This window comes from Bos javanicus, chromosome 9, assembly GCF_032452875.1.
Source record: "Bos javanicus breed banteng chromosome 9, ARS-OSU_banteng_1.0, whole genome shotgun sequence".
NCBI lineage: Eukaryota > Metazoa > Chordata > Mammalia > Artiodactyla > Bovidae > Bos > Bos javanicus.
The window spans coordinates 87,164,866-87,180,127 of NC_083876.1; the positions used below are offsets into that span (position 1 = coordinate 87,164,866).

General features: G+C 50.8%; 1 protein-coding gene across 1 annotated transcript; it reads left to right on the forward strand.

The window, feature by feature from the left end:
• The first annotated feature begins 711 nt into the window (after nucleotides 1-711).
• On the forward strand, nucleotides 712-13,315 carry LOC133254173 (UL16-binding protein 3-like). The gene is made up of 3 exons (XM_061428300.1): nucleotides 712-970; nucleotides 9,591-9,854; nucleotides 12,277-13,315. The coding sequence occupies exons 1-3, from the start codon at nucleotides 898-900 to the stop codon at nucleotides 12,348-12,350; spliced, it is 411 nt and encodes a 136-aa protein (XP_061284284.1). The 5' UTR covers nucleotides 712-897; the 3' UTR covers nucleotides 12,351-13,315.
• Nucleotides 13,316-15,262: the final 1,947 nt, after the last annotated feature.

The window sequence follows — 15,262 nt, forward strand, 5'->3', positions numbered from 1 at the left end:
TGCTCCTTGGAAGAAAAGTTACAACCTACCTAGACAGCATATTAAAAAGCAGAGACATTACTTTGCCAACAAAGGTCCGTCTAGTCAAAGCTATGTTTTTTCCAATAGTCATGTATGGATGTGAGAGTTGAACTGTAAAGAAAGCTGAGCGCGGAAGAATTGATGCTTTTGAACTGTGGTGTTGGAGAAGACTCTTGGACTGCAAGGAGATCCAACCAGTCCATCCTAGAGGAAATCAGTACTGAATATTCGTTGGAAGGACTGATGCTGAAGCTGAAACTTCAATCCTTTGGCCACCTGATGCAAAGAACTGACTCATTGGAAAAGACCCTGATGCTGGGAAAGTTGAAGGCGGGAGGAGACGGGACAACAGAGGATGAGATGGTTGCATGGCATCACCGACTCAGTGGACATGAGTTTGAGTAACCTGCAGGAGTTGGTGATGGACAGGGAGGCCTGGCGTGCTGCAGTCCATGGGGTCGCAAAGAGTCGGACACGAGTGAGCGACTGAACTGAACTGAACTGAATTGAAGGAACAAGAGCGTTGCGGTCTCCTGTAACCAGCGCACGTGGGGCACAAGAGCGTTGCGGTCTCCTGTAACCAGAGCACGTGGGCGCCCAGTGTAAAAGGCGGGTAGGCTGCTTTACAGGAAGGCAGGGGTTTGAGTGAGGGAGCTGGCAGGAGTTCCCCACCCCGGCCCCCGCCCCACCCAGAGTCCGGGGAGGAGCCTCCTCATGGAAACCTGGGCGGGGCCTTCCGGCAGAGGGGCCGCCCAGGCAGTCAGAGCAGAGGCGGAGGTCCAGGCCACAGCTGCGGGCTAGCGGGAGAGGATCGCGGGTTCTGGCTTGGCAGCCTCGCACTCCTGCAAAATTGGGATCCAGGTGGCAAAGGGAGAAATGGGTGGCTCCAAGACCAGTCTTGGTTTCCTCGTTTTGCTTCCAATTGTTTTGTTCAGCGGGACGTCCAGCGGTGAGTTCGGGGATGAACCTGCGCGGAGCGTGGGGAACGCGAGGAGGTTTAATGGGTTATGAGCGGAAAGGGGATGGGGGTGGTGTCCCCGGGGTTTCGCGAAACTTTTTGCAGCGTGGCGCTGCCGCCCCCACCTCTTTCCCTTCCCTCGGCCCATTTAGTCCTCGGAGGCTCCTCCCGGCTTCTTGCCGGCTCTCTGGGCCAGAACAGGGGTGCCTTGGGTGTAGTAGTAATGCCGGGAGTTTGGAAGGTGACGCTGGGAGAAGAAGGGGCCGGGACGCGGCAGGAAATGCGGCCGAAACCCCCCAAGGGTGCAGCCCGCCCCTGGGAAGTGGGAGCCCTGGAGCAGGGCCGTTTGGGACCAGTCGGCCTTCCCGGGGAGAAGGGACCCAGACCCACCCCGAAAAGCACACCCTCCCGCCCCGACCTGTGCAACAGAGACCCTTCTGGTCCCTACATCTCCCGGCCCTTGAAGGACAGCGCTCTTTCCCGGCGGTAAGTTATAAACGCAGAGCAGACCCCGGCGCCCAGGCGGCGGCGGCGGCGGCGCGCTCCCGGGTGAAACGTGCTTGAGTTGCTCTTGTCCGAGCCGCAGCTGCTGGCTCCACTCCCGGCCCCCGGGCTCCGCGGCGCGGCTCCTCCCGGATCCCTGGGCTCCACGGCGCGGCTGCATCCTCGATCCCCGAGACTCCGCGGTGCGGCTCCACCCGCGATCCCGGGGCTTCGCGGCGCGGCTCCTCCCAGATCCCCGAGACTCCGCGGTGCGTCTCCACCCGCGATCCCGGGGCTCCGCGGCGCGGCTCCTCCGGGATTCCCGAGGCTCCGTGGTTCGGCTCCTCTCCGAACCCCGGGCTCCGCTGCAAGGCTGCACCTCCGACCCCGAGGCTCCGCTGCGCGGCGCTACTCGTGATCCCCGGGCTCCGCGGCGCGGTTCCTTCCCCAATCCCGGAGCGGGTGTGAGCCTCTTCCTGATCAGGGACCAGGTGCGCTGACTCATTGGTCTAGATGCAGAACTTTTTTTATTAGAGAAGTGATCTTGTTGGACACTACGCCTATCCTTTAACCTATTCGTACCCAGCGAAACAGATGTCCTGCCTTTCACTTGGCCTGCAGAGTCCAAGTTGAATATAAGCAGGTTTCCAGGTAGACAGTTTCGTGGACCTGCCCCAGGTCAGCATTTCTGCTTGGTGGTGGTGGGGCGTGCGAGGGGCACGGGGTAGGGGGATATCCACGCACTATATCAGTGATTTGGCTCTAGCTTTCCTTTTCTGCAAAGTAGATGATGAGGTTGTGATACTAAATGCAGCTCAACTTGACAGTAAATTCTTCAAAAACTTCCCTTCTTCAAAAATTTGAAAGGAAGGAAAATGTGCTACAAAAAACTTCGGTCTTAGACAAAGCCACTAGCAGAACTATTTATGATCCTGTTCATGCAGCTCCAGCTACTTCTACCCGTGTGTTTTATATCAGCGCAGGGGTTTGCCGTGCAGTTATATTTCTTGTAGTAATAATATTAGCTGTTTTGCACCTTCATAGTATGACAAGAATTGAACTGGAAGACAGCATCAGTGTCCAGTAGTTCCCAAGGGTTGTCTCAGCCATGTCCCAGATGACTCAGTATCTGTGAGGAGACACACCCAACAATGGTACTTCCATCCTATTATCCTACCTTGTGGGTGGGTAGAGGAGTGTCTTGAGAAGTGCCCCTCTTTTGGAGGCCAGAGCTAAGGTGAAGGATATCGAAATATCCAAGGAGAGGATAACTCTATCCACGGAAAGGATGTACTCCAAGAAGGTAGTTTAGGGCGTATTTTCCGTGGGATTTATGTAGATGGAAAATATCCAAATAAAAAACAGCAATCATTTGTAAAAACAGAGATTAAGCTTCTGAAATTCAGGTGACAATGATATTCACTGAACATTGCAAGCTATGAGATCTTCATCACAGAAATCTTCTCCTATTTCCTTTATGTGTATAGAAAAAAGAGAAAAGCCCTCATGATATTGCCTTACACGAATTGGGAGAATCATAAATAGTTTTCACAGCATTGCAAATTGTGTGTGTGTGTGTGTATTAGTCAGTCAGTCCTGTCCGATTCTTGCACCCCATGGACTGTAGCCCGCCAAGCTCTTCTGTCCGAGGAATTCTTCAGGCAAGAATAATGGAGTGGGTGGCCATTCCCTTCTCCAGGTGATCTTTCTGACCCAGGGGTCAAACTCGGGTCTTCTGAATTGCAGGCAGATTCTTCACTGTCTGAGCCACCAGGGAAGCCTGCAGCACAAATTAGTAGAGGCCAGTAATCCTCAGGCAATTTCTCAACAGGACCTGGTCCACAAGGTCAGATTGCCTGTGGAATGGATTACCTGGTCAGAAGAGAAGTCCTCCACAAAGACCTGGCTGCTAGGAGCTCTGCCATTGATGACAACCTCAAGAGTACAGATAGCCCCTCTCCAGAATCTTGTTCCCCATGGACTCTCACTGTCTGGAGGACAGTGAAAAAGTGGGATCGATGGATGGCTCATGAACGTCTGGTTAAGAATGAGGTCTCCAGACTTCCCTGGTAATCCAGTCGCTAAGAATCCACACTCCCAATGAAAGGGCCTGGTTCGATCCTTGGTCAGGGAACTGGATCCCGCATGCTACAACTAAGAAGTCAGCATGTTGCAACTAAGAGTCTTCATGCTGCAAAAAGGTCCCAAGTGCCACAACTAAGACCCAATACAGCCAAAAAAAGATAGATATGAAAAAAATAATTTTTTTTAGTTCTCCAGTTCTAGTGATGTGTGGGCCTTCAGAGTGATAGTGTAGGAGCTCATGGCTCTGGGTCAAATACCCTACACGGATGTCGACTCTTTAGAGATATGAAAGAAGGTCATCAAATAGCCCAGCCTATCAACTGTCCTGATGACCATTTGCTGTGATGGCTTGTGCTGGGCCTTAGATTCGGAGGAGAAGCCCAGTTCCAGCAGCTGGCCCAGTGTCTCACAGGGTTCCATGCAGCCCTGGGGGCCTGTGTCTGACTGTCCTCTCACAGTCCCCCAGCATCAGGGGGACGGTGCCTGCTGAGGCCCACTTGGAGCCGGCCAGTCACATACATCACCCAGCACCGCAGAAGCACATTGTCTTCCAGAACACTGTGCCTTAGGAATGCCATAGCATCTGAACTTTCTAAGACAGACTTAATGATGTGGAATATTTTCTAGATATCACTTTCTTTAGGTTTACTGAAAATGTTTGTATAAATTTTTTGACCAAGAAAGTTTTAAACAGTGTTATAAAATAAATAGTTTTTAAAATTGTTTCAACACAAATACTTGGACTAGCTTAGTGCCAAGTGCTTTTTAGTTTTTACTTCATCAAAGTAATGTAGTTGATTCACCCTTGAATGTGCTGGGCTTAGTTGCTCAGTCGTGTCTGACTCTTAGCGACCCCATGGACTATACAGTCCGTGGAATTCTCCAGGGTTGAATACTAGAATGGGTAGCCTTTCCCTTCTCTAGGGGATCTTCCCAACCCAGGGATCGAACCCAGGTCTTCCACATTGCAGGTGGATTCTTTACCATCTAAGGCACCAGGGAAGCTCAAGAATACTGGAGTGGGTAGCCTCTCCCTTTTCCAGGAGATCTTTCTGACTCAGGAATTGCACTGGGGTCTCCTGCATTGCAGGTGGATTCATTACCTGCTGAGCCACCAGGGAAACTCTTAAGTTTCTTTCTTCTTCTTCTTTTTTTAAATATTTATCACTAGTCTTGGGAATTATTTGTCTATAAGATAGAATACTTTGTCTTAGAAAAAGAAAAATGAAAAAATGCTGTTGCCTTGTACAGGAAAAGGTAGTGTTGGAGGAAGAAAACTTAAAAGCTAGAAGGAAAAAAAAGAGAAAAATGCAATAGAAATAGAAACTACTCTTTCATGAAAAATTGCCTTTAAAATTTTTTTTTAAATAAAGAGGAGTTCTGCCTTCTTACTTTGGGGAAAGTAGGAGCGGAATTCACTGAAACATCTTAAATTTGGCAGATCCTAGCATATGGCACCCCACTCCAGTACTCTTGCCTGGAAAATCCCATGGATGGAGGAGCCTGGTAGGCTGCAGTCCATGGGGTCGCTAAGAGTTGGACACAACTGGAAGACTTCACTTTCACTTTTCACTTTCATGCATTGGAGAAGGAAATGGCAACCCACTCCAGTGTTCTTGCCTGGAGAATCCCAGGGACGGGGAGCCTGATGGGCTGTCGTCTATGGGGTTGCACAGAGTCAGACATGACTGAAGCGACTTAGCAGCAGCAGCAGTTCTCAGAGCCAGAAGTGGATTTGGGGCAGGTCAATAGTAAACAATGGTGATTTTATTTATTTTTACTTTCTGGAAAAGGAGGATAACACAGTTCCAGAAGGTGCAATCGTGGTTTAAGGTTAAGAATCCCTTTTACTGCACCTAGAACAGTGCTATGCACAGAATGGGTGCCTGAGTTTTGTTGGGTAAAAAAAAAAAAAAAGAAAAATTACATATGCATCGCAAGGAAGGCTCTCCATGCCTAGCCATTGATCAGCGCCTCCCTGGAGTCAAAGCTCCTCCCAGACAGTTCAGGCCGTTACTAATTGAAGCTGGTTATGACCCAGATCCTACCACTGGTGAAGTTAATAAGTGATGGAAAAGGAGAAGCTGGTTTGTTCAGGAGCCCTGGGAAATAGTGACCTAATGTTCTCAGACCGCCTCTAAGTTTCCAGGTTAGAAAGGGAGCAGAGGTGGCTGCTGTGGGGCACATCAGCGTCTTGAGCACAGTCAGGGTGGTTGGCACAAGGCGAATGTTTGAGCACCACCAAGCTTATGATTTCAACAAGTCTGGGGGTCTACGTGCTTGCCGCCAGCAGTTTTTATGTGCTGGGGGTCTGCTTCCTGTAGAAACAACTTGAGGCTTGTGTCAGCTCTTTGTTATCTTTCAGGGAACTGGTAATTTCATGACACTGCTATGTGGCTGGTCACAGTCTAAATTGTTACCAGTTTCCCAGCCTAAGGAGTATTCCTTTCTCCATCTTCACATGTTCTAATCCTTAACTCTTAAACCACTGTTTTGAGACTCACAGGAGGCCTGGCTGACTGAAACTTTTCTACAAACAAGAGGCAGACAGAGACCATGGGGGGAGGGGGGGCAGGTCTTTCCCACTAAGGCGCCCTAGAGCCGTTTTGGTTACGAGACCATCTATTTCCCATTTGTCCATGGTCCCAAGAAGCCCAGGGCCTCCAACAGCTAGTTGGAGAAAGTCTAAACATGCCCTCTCTCAACTGGCATCTTATCTCTCTGTCTGATAACTCACCCAACAAACCCCCCCACACCTGGCCCGGAGAACCTAACTTAGGAGGGACAGGAACAGGGTTTCCCAGAGTGTGACACAGGGCTCGAGGGTGAGGCTGGGCATCCCCACTTCTACCCTTTGGCCCCACATTCATAGTGTCTAGGAATTGGGACAGCAGCAGCCTATAATGGTTATTGATTAAGGTAGGAGTTGACAGATTTTTTTCTACAGAAGATAGTAAATCTCAAGGTCTCTTTAGGCAATTTGGTATCTGTCTCTGAGTGCAAAAGGAGCTTCCATGTTTGTGGAGCAGCAGGAGCCAAATATAATGTGTAAATCAACTGAGAACCAGACTTGTCCACTGTCCTGGTTTCTGACCCCAGTAATGAGTGACCCATCCCGTAGAGAATCATCCAAGAGCTGCCTCAGTTGTCTGTTTATGAAGCAGAAACTTACCGTGTCCTGCCTTGTAGCTTCTGGTGGTGGGACTGTGATAGGAGTGTGGATCTGGCTGTTATGGGCTAATGCACCCCCTCTGCTGTAGTCTGGCTTCCTTGGTTCAAGGAGCCATAGGGGACACTGCATGAAGCCACAGGTGTGAGCAGGGGATAGTGGCCCTGTATCAACTCTGGTGTCAGGCCTAGGTCACCTGCTGGCACATCTTATTTATTCCCTGTGGCCCTGGTTATGCCAAGCCACATAATCACTTCTATCCTATGACGGCTGGCCTATCTGAACTAATGGTTGGGGTTGGTGAACCCAGATCATAATGGGCAACTCTGACATTCCATGACCAGAGGCCTCATCTCTGCCAGGCCCCAGGACCATACCAGGAGCCGCACTGAATGGTATGGGCTTTCTCACTGCAAGTGGTATGTCCTTTCTTCAGGACACCAGGAGTCTGTGTTGTGAGCCTCCAAGTAAAATGCCACCTACAGCATGTAGCACCTTTCTGAACACAGGAAGCTATGATGTCACCGGTTCTGTTGGGTCATCTGCCCAAGAAGCAGGTCCAGCCACACTCATCATTCATCAATTGTGACTGCCTTTGTGCCAGGACAGGAGTTGCAGCAGAGACCTAGGGTCTTGAAGCCTGGAATGTGTCATATGTACCATTAGAGGGAACCTAGGACCTCAGTGGTAATTCAGTGGAGATAAGATAGAGACCACAGCTCTGCAGGCCTAGGGAGATTGTAGGTTGGTACTCGTTTTCATTATTTCCTCCAGGAGATGATACTGTCTCCATGTACTATCGGGGGATGGGGAGTCAGGGTGAGAAGAATGAATGTGGAATCCACGACTATGGTACCTCACCCATGGCAGTTTACTAACAACACAGACTGTGCATTCGTGTCAGAAGCTCAGGACGTGTGCAATGGACACTGAGTGGATCTGTGGACCCAGAGATAACCACTGTCAGCAGGACCTGGCACAGGTGTCTATTAATTGCCTGGTCCTCGGAGCATCGCTTCACAGCACGGGGGCCATGATCATGCTACTGTTCCTGTGCGTGGTGTTAGTAACACACTGGGTCTAATGAATGTGGGAGTAGTTTCTCCTTCTGCAATTCCAGTTCAGTTCAGTTCATTCACTCAGTTGTGTCCGACTCTTTGCGACCCCATGGACTGCAGCCTGCCAGGCTTCCCTGTCCATCACCAACTCCCAGAGTCATGTCCATCGCATCGGTGATGCCATCCAACCATCTCATCCTCTGTCGTCCCCTTCTCCTCTATCCTTCAATCTTTCCCAGCATCAGGGTCTTTTCCAATGACTCAGTTCTTCACATCAGGTGGCCAAAGTATTGGAGTTAGTTGCCCCAGTAAATAACCGTGTGGCTCATCGGGAGAGTATTGAAGGACTTCTGCACTTGCTGTGGTGATGAAAGGGCCCTCCTCACTGGGACGTGGCTTCTTTCTCTGGTGATGCCTTCTGAGAAGTAGCTCGGTTCTGGAAATTTTGGTAGGGATGTTTGGTAGGGATGGCTGCTTTCAGCCTACTGATCATCCAGTCTTGTGTTTGTCTCTCCTTGTTTTCTGTCTCTCAATCAAGCAGTTTGCATCCAGGTTCACTGACCATCTCTCTGCCTCTAGGATCACCCTGTGCTATGAGCCAGCATTGTACTCTCTGCAGTCAGGCCCTGGCTGGCATTGGGACTCTCTAATCACTTTCAGCTTCCCTGATAGCTCAGTTGGTAAAGAATCCACCTGCAACACAGGAAACCCCAGTTTGATTCCTGGGTCTGGAAGATCCGCTGGAGAAGGGATAGGCTACCCACTCCAGTATTCTTGGGCTTCCCTTGTGGCTCAGCTGGTAAAGAATCCGCCTGCAACGTGGGAGACCTGGGTTCGATCCCTGGATTGGGAAGATCCTCAGGAGAAGGGAAAGGCTACCCACTGCAGTATTCTGGCCTGGAGAATTCCATGGACTGTATAGTCCATGGGGGTCACAAGAGTGAAACACGACTGAGTGACTTTCACTAATGACTTTGACCATTGTACCAACTTTGCTCCTGACATACAACACTCCACCTGGAATCTGATCTTTCCCCATTTTCTATCCCTGTTCCTGCCGGAAGCCCACAGGAACACAGTCTCCTATCACCATCCCTGATTTCCACAAAAGTCATCCTTGAGCTATTGGAGATGCTTCTCATCCATGCTTTCCTCTCAGGCTCCATAGAATCCATCAGGCTTTCCCATGGTGCCTGGTGGCCTGCACACTTTCCTGCCCTTTCATACCGTGTCTGCCCTGGCAGATGATCCCTCCTCTACCACCTGCCTTGGAAGTTCTGGATTTTCTCTTTCATGCCATGTGGGCTAGGCCTTTCTCCAGGCTTCCAAGACCCATCCTAGTGGGAGATCAGGAGCATCTCCCCGGCCTTGCTAAGTCCTGTGATCCGTAATTATAAACTCTCCCTTCTCCAACTTGGGGTTCTGTGCTCACCCGTCACCTCTTTGCCCCTCTCCCTGTGATCCTGCTTCCTCAGGAGCATCCCCACAGGCTCCCCATCTCTCACAGGACACGGGGTTAGATTCTGACAGTCCTCTGTCATCTAGGCTTTTCCTGCATAGCAGCCTGGCACGTCTCTGCAAAGGTTATTATGCTGGGAACAGACCTGGTGGGGACGCACCCAGGATGTGTGAAATTTGCCAGGCAGGGGACTCCTCCTTCTCCACAAGGAGAGGAGGGGCACTGGCTGTGTGGTGTGTGTTGTGGGGTGTCATGGCTCTGTCAGCCCAGCCCTGCACTTTACTCTCACATAACTGGGGGAAGGGGCCTCAGGGTCTTTTTCCCCAACCTCACCCTCACTGTGTTTTGCCTTCACAGATGCTCATTCTCTTTCCTATAATGTCACCATTGATCCTCGGCCCAGAGATGGTCAGCCATGGTGTGAGGTTCAAGGAGAAGTTGATCAAAAGGTCTTTCTCTCCTATGACTGTGGTAGAGCTAAGATCAAGTACATGAGTCCATTGGGAGAAGAAGTGAAAAGTATGAATGCGTGGGAAACACAGACTGACACACTCAAAGACATTGGAGACTTGCTCAAGGAGCAGATGCCTGACGTTATACCGGAGAAACACATAGACGAGGGTGAGTTAGAAAGTCCAAATGCAGGAGGAGTAGACTGGGGGCTTAGCTGCATCCACTGTTTTCGGGTAAAAAAAAAAAAAAGAGGATATTGTCCTTCCCTAGTAGTCCAATGGAAAGAGCAGCTGTTGCAGGAGAGACCAGGGCCAGATTAGCTGGGCCCAGGGGATGTGGACCCAGGTTGGGCAAAGAATCTGTCAAGCTCAGAGGCTGAGTTCTTTCTTTTCCTCGGTGGGGTCAGGCCCTCTCACCCTGCAGGCCAGGATGACATGCTGGCGTGAAGACAATGGACACACCAGTGCATCCTGGGAGTTTGGCTTCAATGGACAACTGTGCCTCCTCTTTGATTCGGAGAATGGATACTGGACAATGGTTCACTCTAAAGGGAGGCGGATGAAAGAGAAATGGGAAAATGACAGAGCTGTGATGGACTCCTTCAAGAAGGTCTCCATGGGAGACTGTCAGCGCTGGTATCACACTTTCTTGTGCGCTGGGAGAAAATGTTGAAGACCGCGGGTAAGTGAGAAGAGTAGGAGAAAGTGGTAGTTCTCTCACGGTGACATGGACCCCCCCCTCTGTGTGTGAAAATGATCTGTCAGAGGTGAGCTGTCCTGGGAGAACAATGCCCCCGGGGATGCTCTGTAATCCTCCTTCCTCTTCCAGCTCCTGACGTCTCTCCTCACAGCACAGGCCTTTGTACAATTGAACATGGATTCTCACTGATCCTAAACATGAGAGCATCTCTATGATTCCAATCTCCTTCTTAGTATTCCCTCTTTCCAGAACCTTCTTTTAGATGTCACCAATCCTACTTCTGGAAATCTGTCAATAGCACCTCTGCTGTCAGCTCCTGAGGACTCCATCCTGATGTCACCATCTCTGATGTCACATTAGTACTGAGTGGCTCTGTTGGAAATCTTGCTTACTCATTAGCTGTCAGCGTCCCATGGGGACTGGGTTCCTCCCTCCCTCCTGTCTCTCCTGAGGACCTGTCACAAGGGCCTCCATGTGTGGGTGCAAACAGGCTGCATAGTAGGGGTACCTGGGTCAGGGGGCTGAGAAGGCATCTGCTTAGTTTAGGGGTAGGAACAAGGGCTTCACTCTCACTTTCCTTACAGCATCACCAACGACGCACCCCTCTAGAGGTCAACTCCACAGCCACAGCCACCAAGCACGTCACCTGTATCCCCCCCTGTGCTTCTCAGCAGTTTCATCATAACTGTCTTCCTGGGCTGAGTCCTTTCCAGGAGCAGGTACTGAGGGCAGAATTCAGAGGGAAGGCAGGGGCACAGGGCCTGGAGTGAGGACGGGGAAGGTGAATCCCAGCCAACCTCTGCCCCTCACTGAACCTCCTCACCCTGGAAATGACCAGGGGGATAAGACCACCTATCACCTGAGAGCAAGAACGGACAATATCAGGCCTCAGTTCTGAAAGGTCCTCACTGTCAGATGACAGTGGGAAGTGAGGGGTGGCTGGGGCACGGGAAGGCTGAGGGCCTATTGATGCTTAAAGGGTTCAGCCAAGTCCCCTGACTGAGCACAGACTGCTGGCTGGCAGGCCCTCTGGTAGGTGGTGTGAGAACAGTAGGCACTCAGGGCGAGGGCAGGACTCAGGGGGGCTGAGAGCAGCATGGGGGCTCCACATGATGTGTCAGCAGGGAGGGGACCCACCCAGGGGCCAAGATGAGAGGGGCCGGGCTCTCATCCCAGGAGGAAGGGGCAGGAAGGCCTTTGCAGACCCAACTCCAAAGGCCCGTTCTCACAGGAAGTGGCCTGGGTCAAGCAAGCAAGGCAGGAGCCCCACAGCAAAGACTGTGGGAAGGCCTGAGGCCAGGCCTGTGCTCCAGGAGCAGCAACAGTTCGGACTCAGCCTGTGGCCTGCACGTCAGCAGCCTCCTGGGGACCCAGAGCCTCCATCACTGAGAGGCCCTGCCTTGAGCAGAAGTGCCTGGGGATGGTGGGCCTGAGCTGGGGTGGAGGCGCCCAGCTGGGGGGACCAGGAAGAGATGGGGGGCAGGGACCCTGGTCCTGACAGCTGTGTGTGCTGCTGGCTCAGAGGCTAGAGGGGAGTGAAGGAAGGAGGTTTGCCTGCAGCCCCCAAGGCTGTCAGGAAGCAACGCCCCTCCTCCCCGGACCTGTTCCCTGGTTAGGCCCCCCTGAGGGAGGATCCGGACCTGAGTAAAGGGAGCAGATTGATTCCTCACTGGCTTCAGTCCTGAGCCTGAGCAGCGGGTGTCCGGGCCTGGGGTGCCTCTGTGATGCAGGAAGGAAGGAGGAGGTGACAAGAAGCTGCTGGGCCTGGGGTGGGGGTGGAGGTGGAGGACATAGGAGCCCCTCAGTGAGGGTGGGGCTGGAGAGGTGCAGCCCCAGGAAAGTGACAGGAGTTCCTCAGCCTCTTGGACCAACATGTCTTTCTTTTCTGCAGGAGACGGTGCTCCCAGGAAGCGCGACAGGTGCTCTGTCTGCCTCTTTCCTGCTCTTAAGATTTTTGTTTTCTAACCCCCAAGAGAGGTCATGACGTGTCACCCTTTGTCCATCTTGTGGGATTCGATGTCCCTGGCGATTCTGAGGACACATGGTCTCAGAGGACACGTGCACCCTGTGTTCACGGCAGTGCTGCTCACAGTAGCCGGGACCTGGAAGCCACCTACACGTCACCCACAGATGAATGGGCAAAGAAGATGTGGGACATATACACAGGGCAGTATTTCTCAGCCTCAGAAAGAATGAAACAATGCCCTATGCAGCAACATGGATGGACCTGGAGAGTGTCATATTGAACGACATAGGTCAGACGGAGGAGCAGAAACACCTTCTGAGGTCCTTCACACTCAGAATCCAAAACGTCGTGATACAAGTGCTCTTCCTTACAAACCAGAAGCATACTCACAGACTTAGAGAATGAATTTATGGTTGCCAGGGGGAAAGGATGGGGGGAAGGGATAGTTAGGGAGTCTGGGATCAACATGTACACACTGATTTATTTAAAATGGATAACCAGCAAGGACCTACTGTATAGCACATAGAACTCTGCTCAATGTTATGTGGCAGCCTGGGTGGGGATGGGAGGGGAGTTGGGGAAGAATAGATGCATGTTTGGAAGTGAAAGTGAAAGAAAGTTAGTTACACAGTCATGTCCGACTCTTTGGGACCCCATGGACTGTAACCAGCCAGCTCGTCTGTTCATGGAAATCTTCAGGCAAGGGATACTGGAGTGGATTGCCATTTTCTTCTCCAGGGGATCTTCCTGACCCAGGGATCGAACCCGGGTCTCTTGTATTGCAGGCAAATTCTTTACCAACTGAGCCACCAGGGAAGATAGAGACATGTATGTGTATGTTAAATCCCTAGCCTAGCTTCTTTGTATTGCTCATTCAGGACGCCTGCACTCCTTTCTGGGTGTATATTTCCGCCTTGCTTCCCTCTTAAATAAACGAACTCTTTCTGTATGTCTCCAGTAATAACTTTGGTACCTGTTTTTACAGTTTTTGCCTCCTTCAGTTCAGTTCAGTTCAGTCGCTCAGTCCTGTCCGAATTTTTGTGACCCCATGGACTACAGCACGCCAGGCTTCCCTGTCCATCATCAAGTCCCGGAGCCTACTCAAACTCATAGACTTTTCAGTATGGCCATTCTGATCAGTGTGAGGTTCCTTGAAGGGGGAAGGAGAATAAATGTCAGAGAATGAGCAGTAAGAGCTAAAGTGTCTCGGCCCCAGGATCCAGGACACCTCCTGGGCAACAAGGACAGCCTTTAGGAGACAGAGCAGGGTTGGTGTGCGTAGGCCTCTCATAGCACTGGCTTCTCTTGTTGCAAAGCACTGGTTCTAGTTTGCTTGGGCTTCCAAAGCACATGGGTTTAGTCGTCCTGTGGCATGTGGGATCTTCCCTGACCAGGGATCAAACCTGTGTCCCCTGCATTGGCAGGAGAATTCCTATCACTGTCCCACCAGAAAGCCCCTGCCACATCTTCTTTATCCATTCATTTTTCGATTGTCATTTAAGTTGCTTCTGTGGTGTCTCAATAGCTCAGACCGTAAAGAATCTGCCTACTATGCGGGAGACCTGGGTTCAGTCCCTGTGTTGGGAAGCTCCCCTGGGGGAGGGCATGGCAACCCACTCCAGTATTCATGCCTGGAGAATCCCACGGACAGAGGAGCCTGGTGGGCCACAGTCCATGAGGTTGCAAAGAGTTGAACACGACTGAGCTACTAAGCACCACACATTCTGCTTCCCCTGATGGTGTCTAGGCCCTGGTTTCCACCTCTTACCCTGGGCCCACAATTCTCCAGCTGAACGGCCTCAGGTTCTGAGTCCTTGCCCCATGTCTCCCCCAGGGTCTGGGTCTGTTCTGAGCAGGCCTTCAAGGCATTAATTTTCCTCCAAGAGAAGCAAGGGTTTGGCCTGTTATTGTCATAATGAAGGAAAGTCTGTTTCTCCAATGCCTCTGTGGAGCCTCCATCTCACATCAGGGCTGGAGTGACAATGAAGTTGTAGCCAAGTTAAGTGTCTGTGAAAGAACTCATGTGCTAGCTGGCATGGGGAGTGCTGGCTCACTCTTCATGTGCCCCACAAAATTCATCTGTTGCAACTTTGGCCCTGAATGTGATGGTATCAGAAGATGAGCGTGTGGGAAATGATTGATGCGTTCCTTTCAATTCAGTTCAGTCTCTCAGTCATGTCCGACTCTTTGTGGCCTTGTGGACTGTAGCACGCCAGGCTTCCCTTTCCATCACCAAATCCTGGAGCTTGGTCAAACTCATGTCCACTGAGTTGGTGATGCTTTTTAACCATCTCATCCTCTGTAGTTCCCTTCTCCTCCTGCCTTCAATCTCTCCCAGCATCAGAGTCTTTTCCAATGAGTTCTTCACATCAGGTGGCCAAAGGATTGAAACTTCAGCTTCAGCATCATTCCTTCCAATGAATAATCAGGAATGATTTCTTTTAGAATTGACTGGTTTGATCTCCTTGCAGTCCAAGGGACTCTCAAGACTCTTCTCCAACACCACAGTTCAAAAGCATCAATTCTTTGGCACTCAGCTTTCTTTATGGTCCAACTCTCATACCTATACATGACTACTGGAAAAACCATAGCTTTGACTAGATGAACCTTTGTCACCAAATAATGTCTTTGCTGTTTAATATGCTGTCTAGGTTGGTTGTAGCTTTTCTTCCAAGGAGCAAGCATCTTTTAATTTCAAGGCTACAGTCACCATCTGCTGTGAGTTTGGAGGCCAAGGAAATAAGGTCTGTCACTGTTTCCATTGTTTCCCCATCTATTTGTCATGAAGTGATGGCACCAGATGCCATGATCTTTATTTTCTGAATGTTGAGTTTTAAGCCAGCTTTTTTACTCTCCTCTTTCACTTTCATCAAGAGGCTCTTTTGTTCCTCTTTGCTTTCTCCTGTAAGGG

Excerpts from the sequence above, each read along its gene's own strand:
- LOC133254173 (XM_061428300.1), top strand. The coding sequence starts at position 898 with ATGGGTGGCTCCAAGACCAGTCTTGGTTTCCTCGTTTTGCTTCCAATT. Across the intron at positions 971-9,590 it reads GTTCAGCGGGACGTCCAGCG|ATGCTCATTCTCTTTCCTAT; the intron begins GTGAGTTCGGGG and ends TTGCCTTCACAG. Across the intron at positions 9,855-12,276 it reads GGAGAAACACATAGACGAGG|GAGACGGTGCTCCCAGGAAG; the intron begins GTGAGTTAGAAA and ends TCTTTTCTGCAG.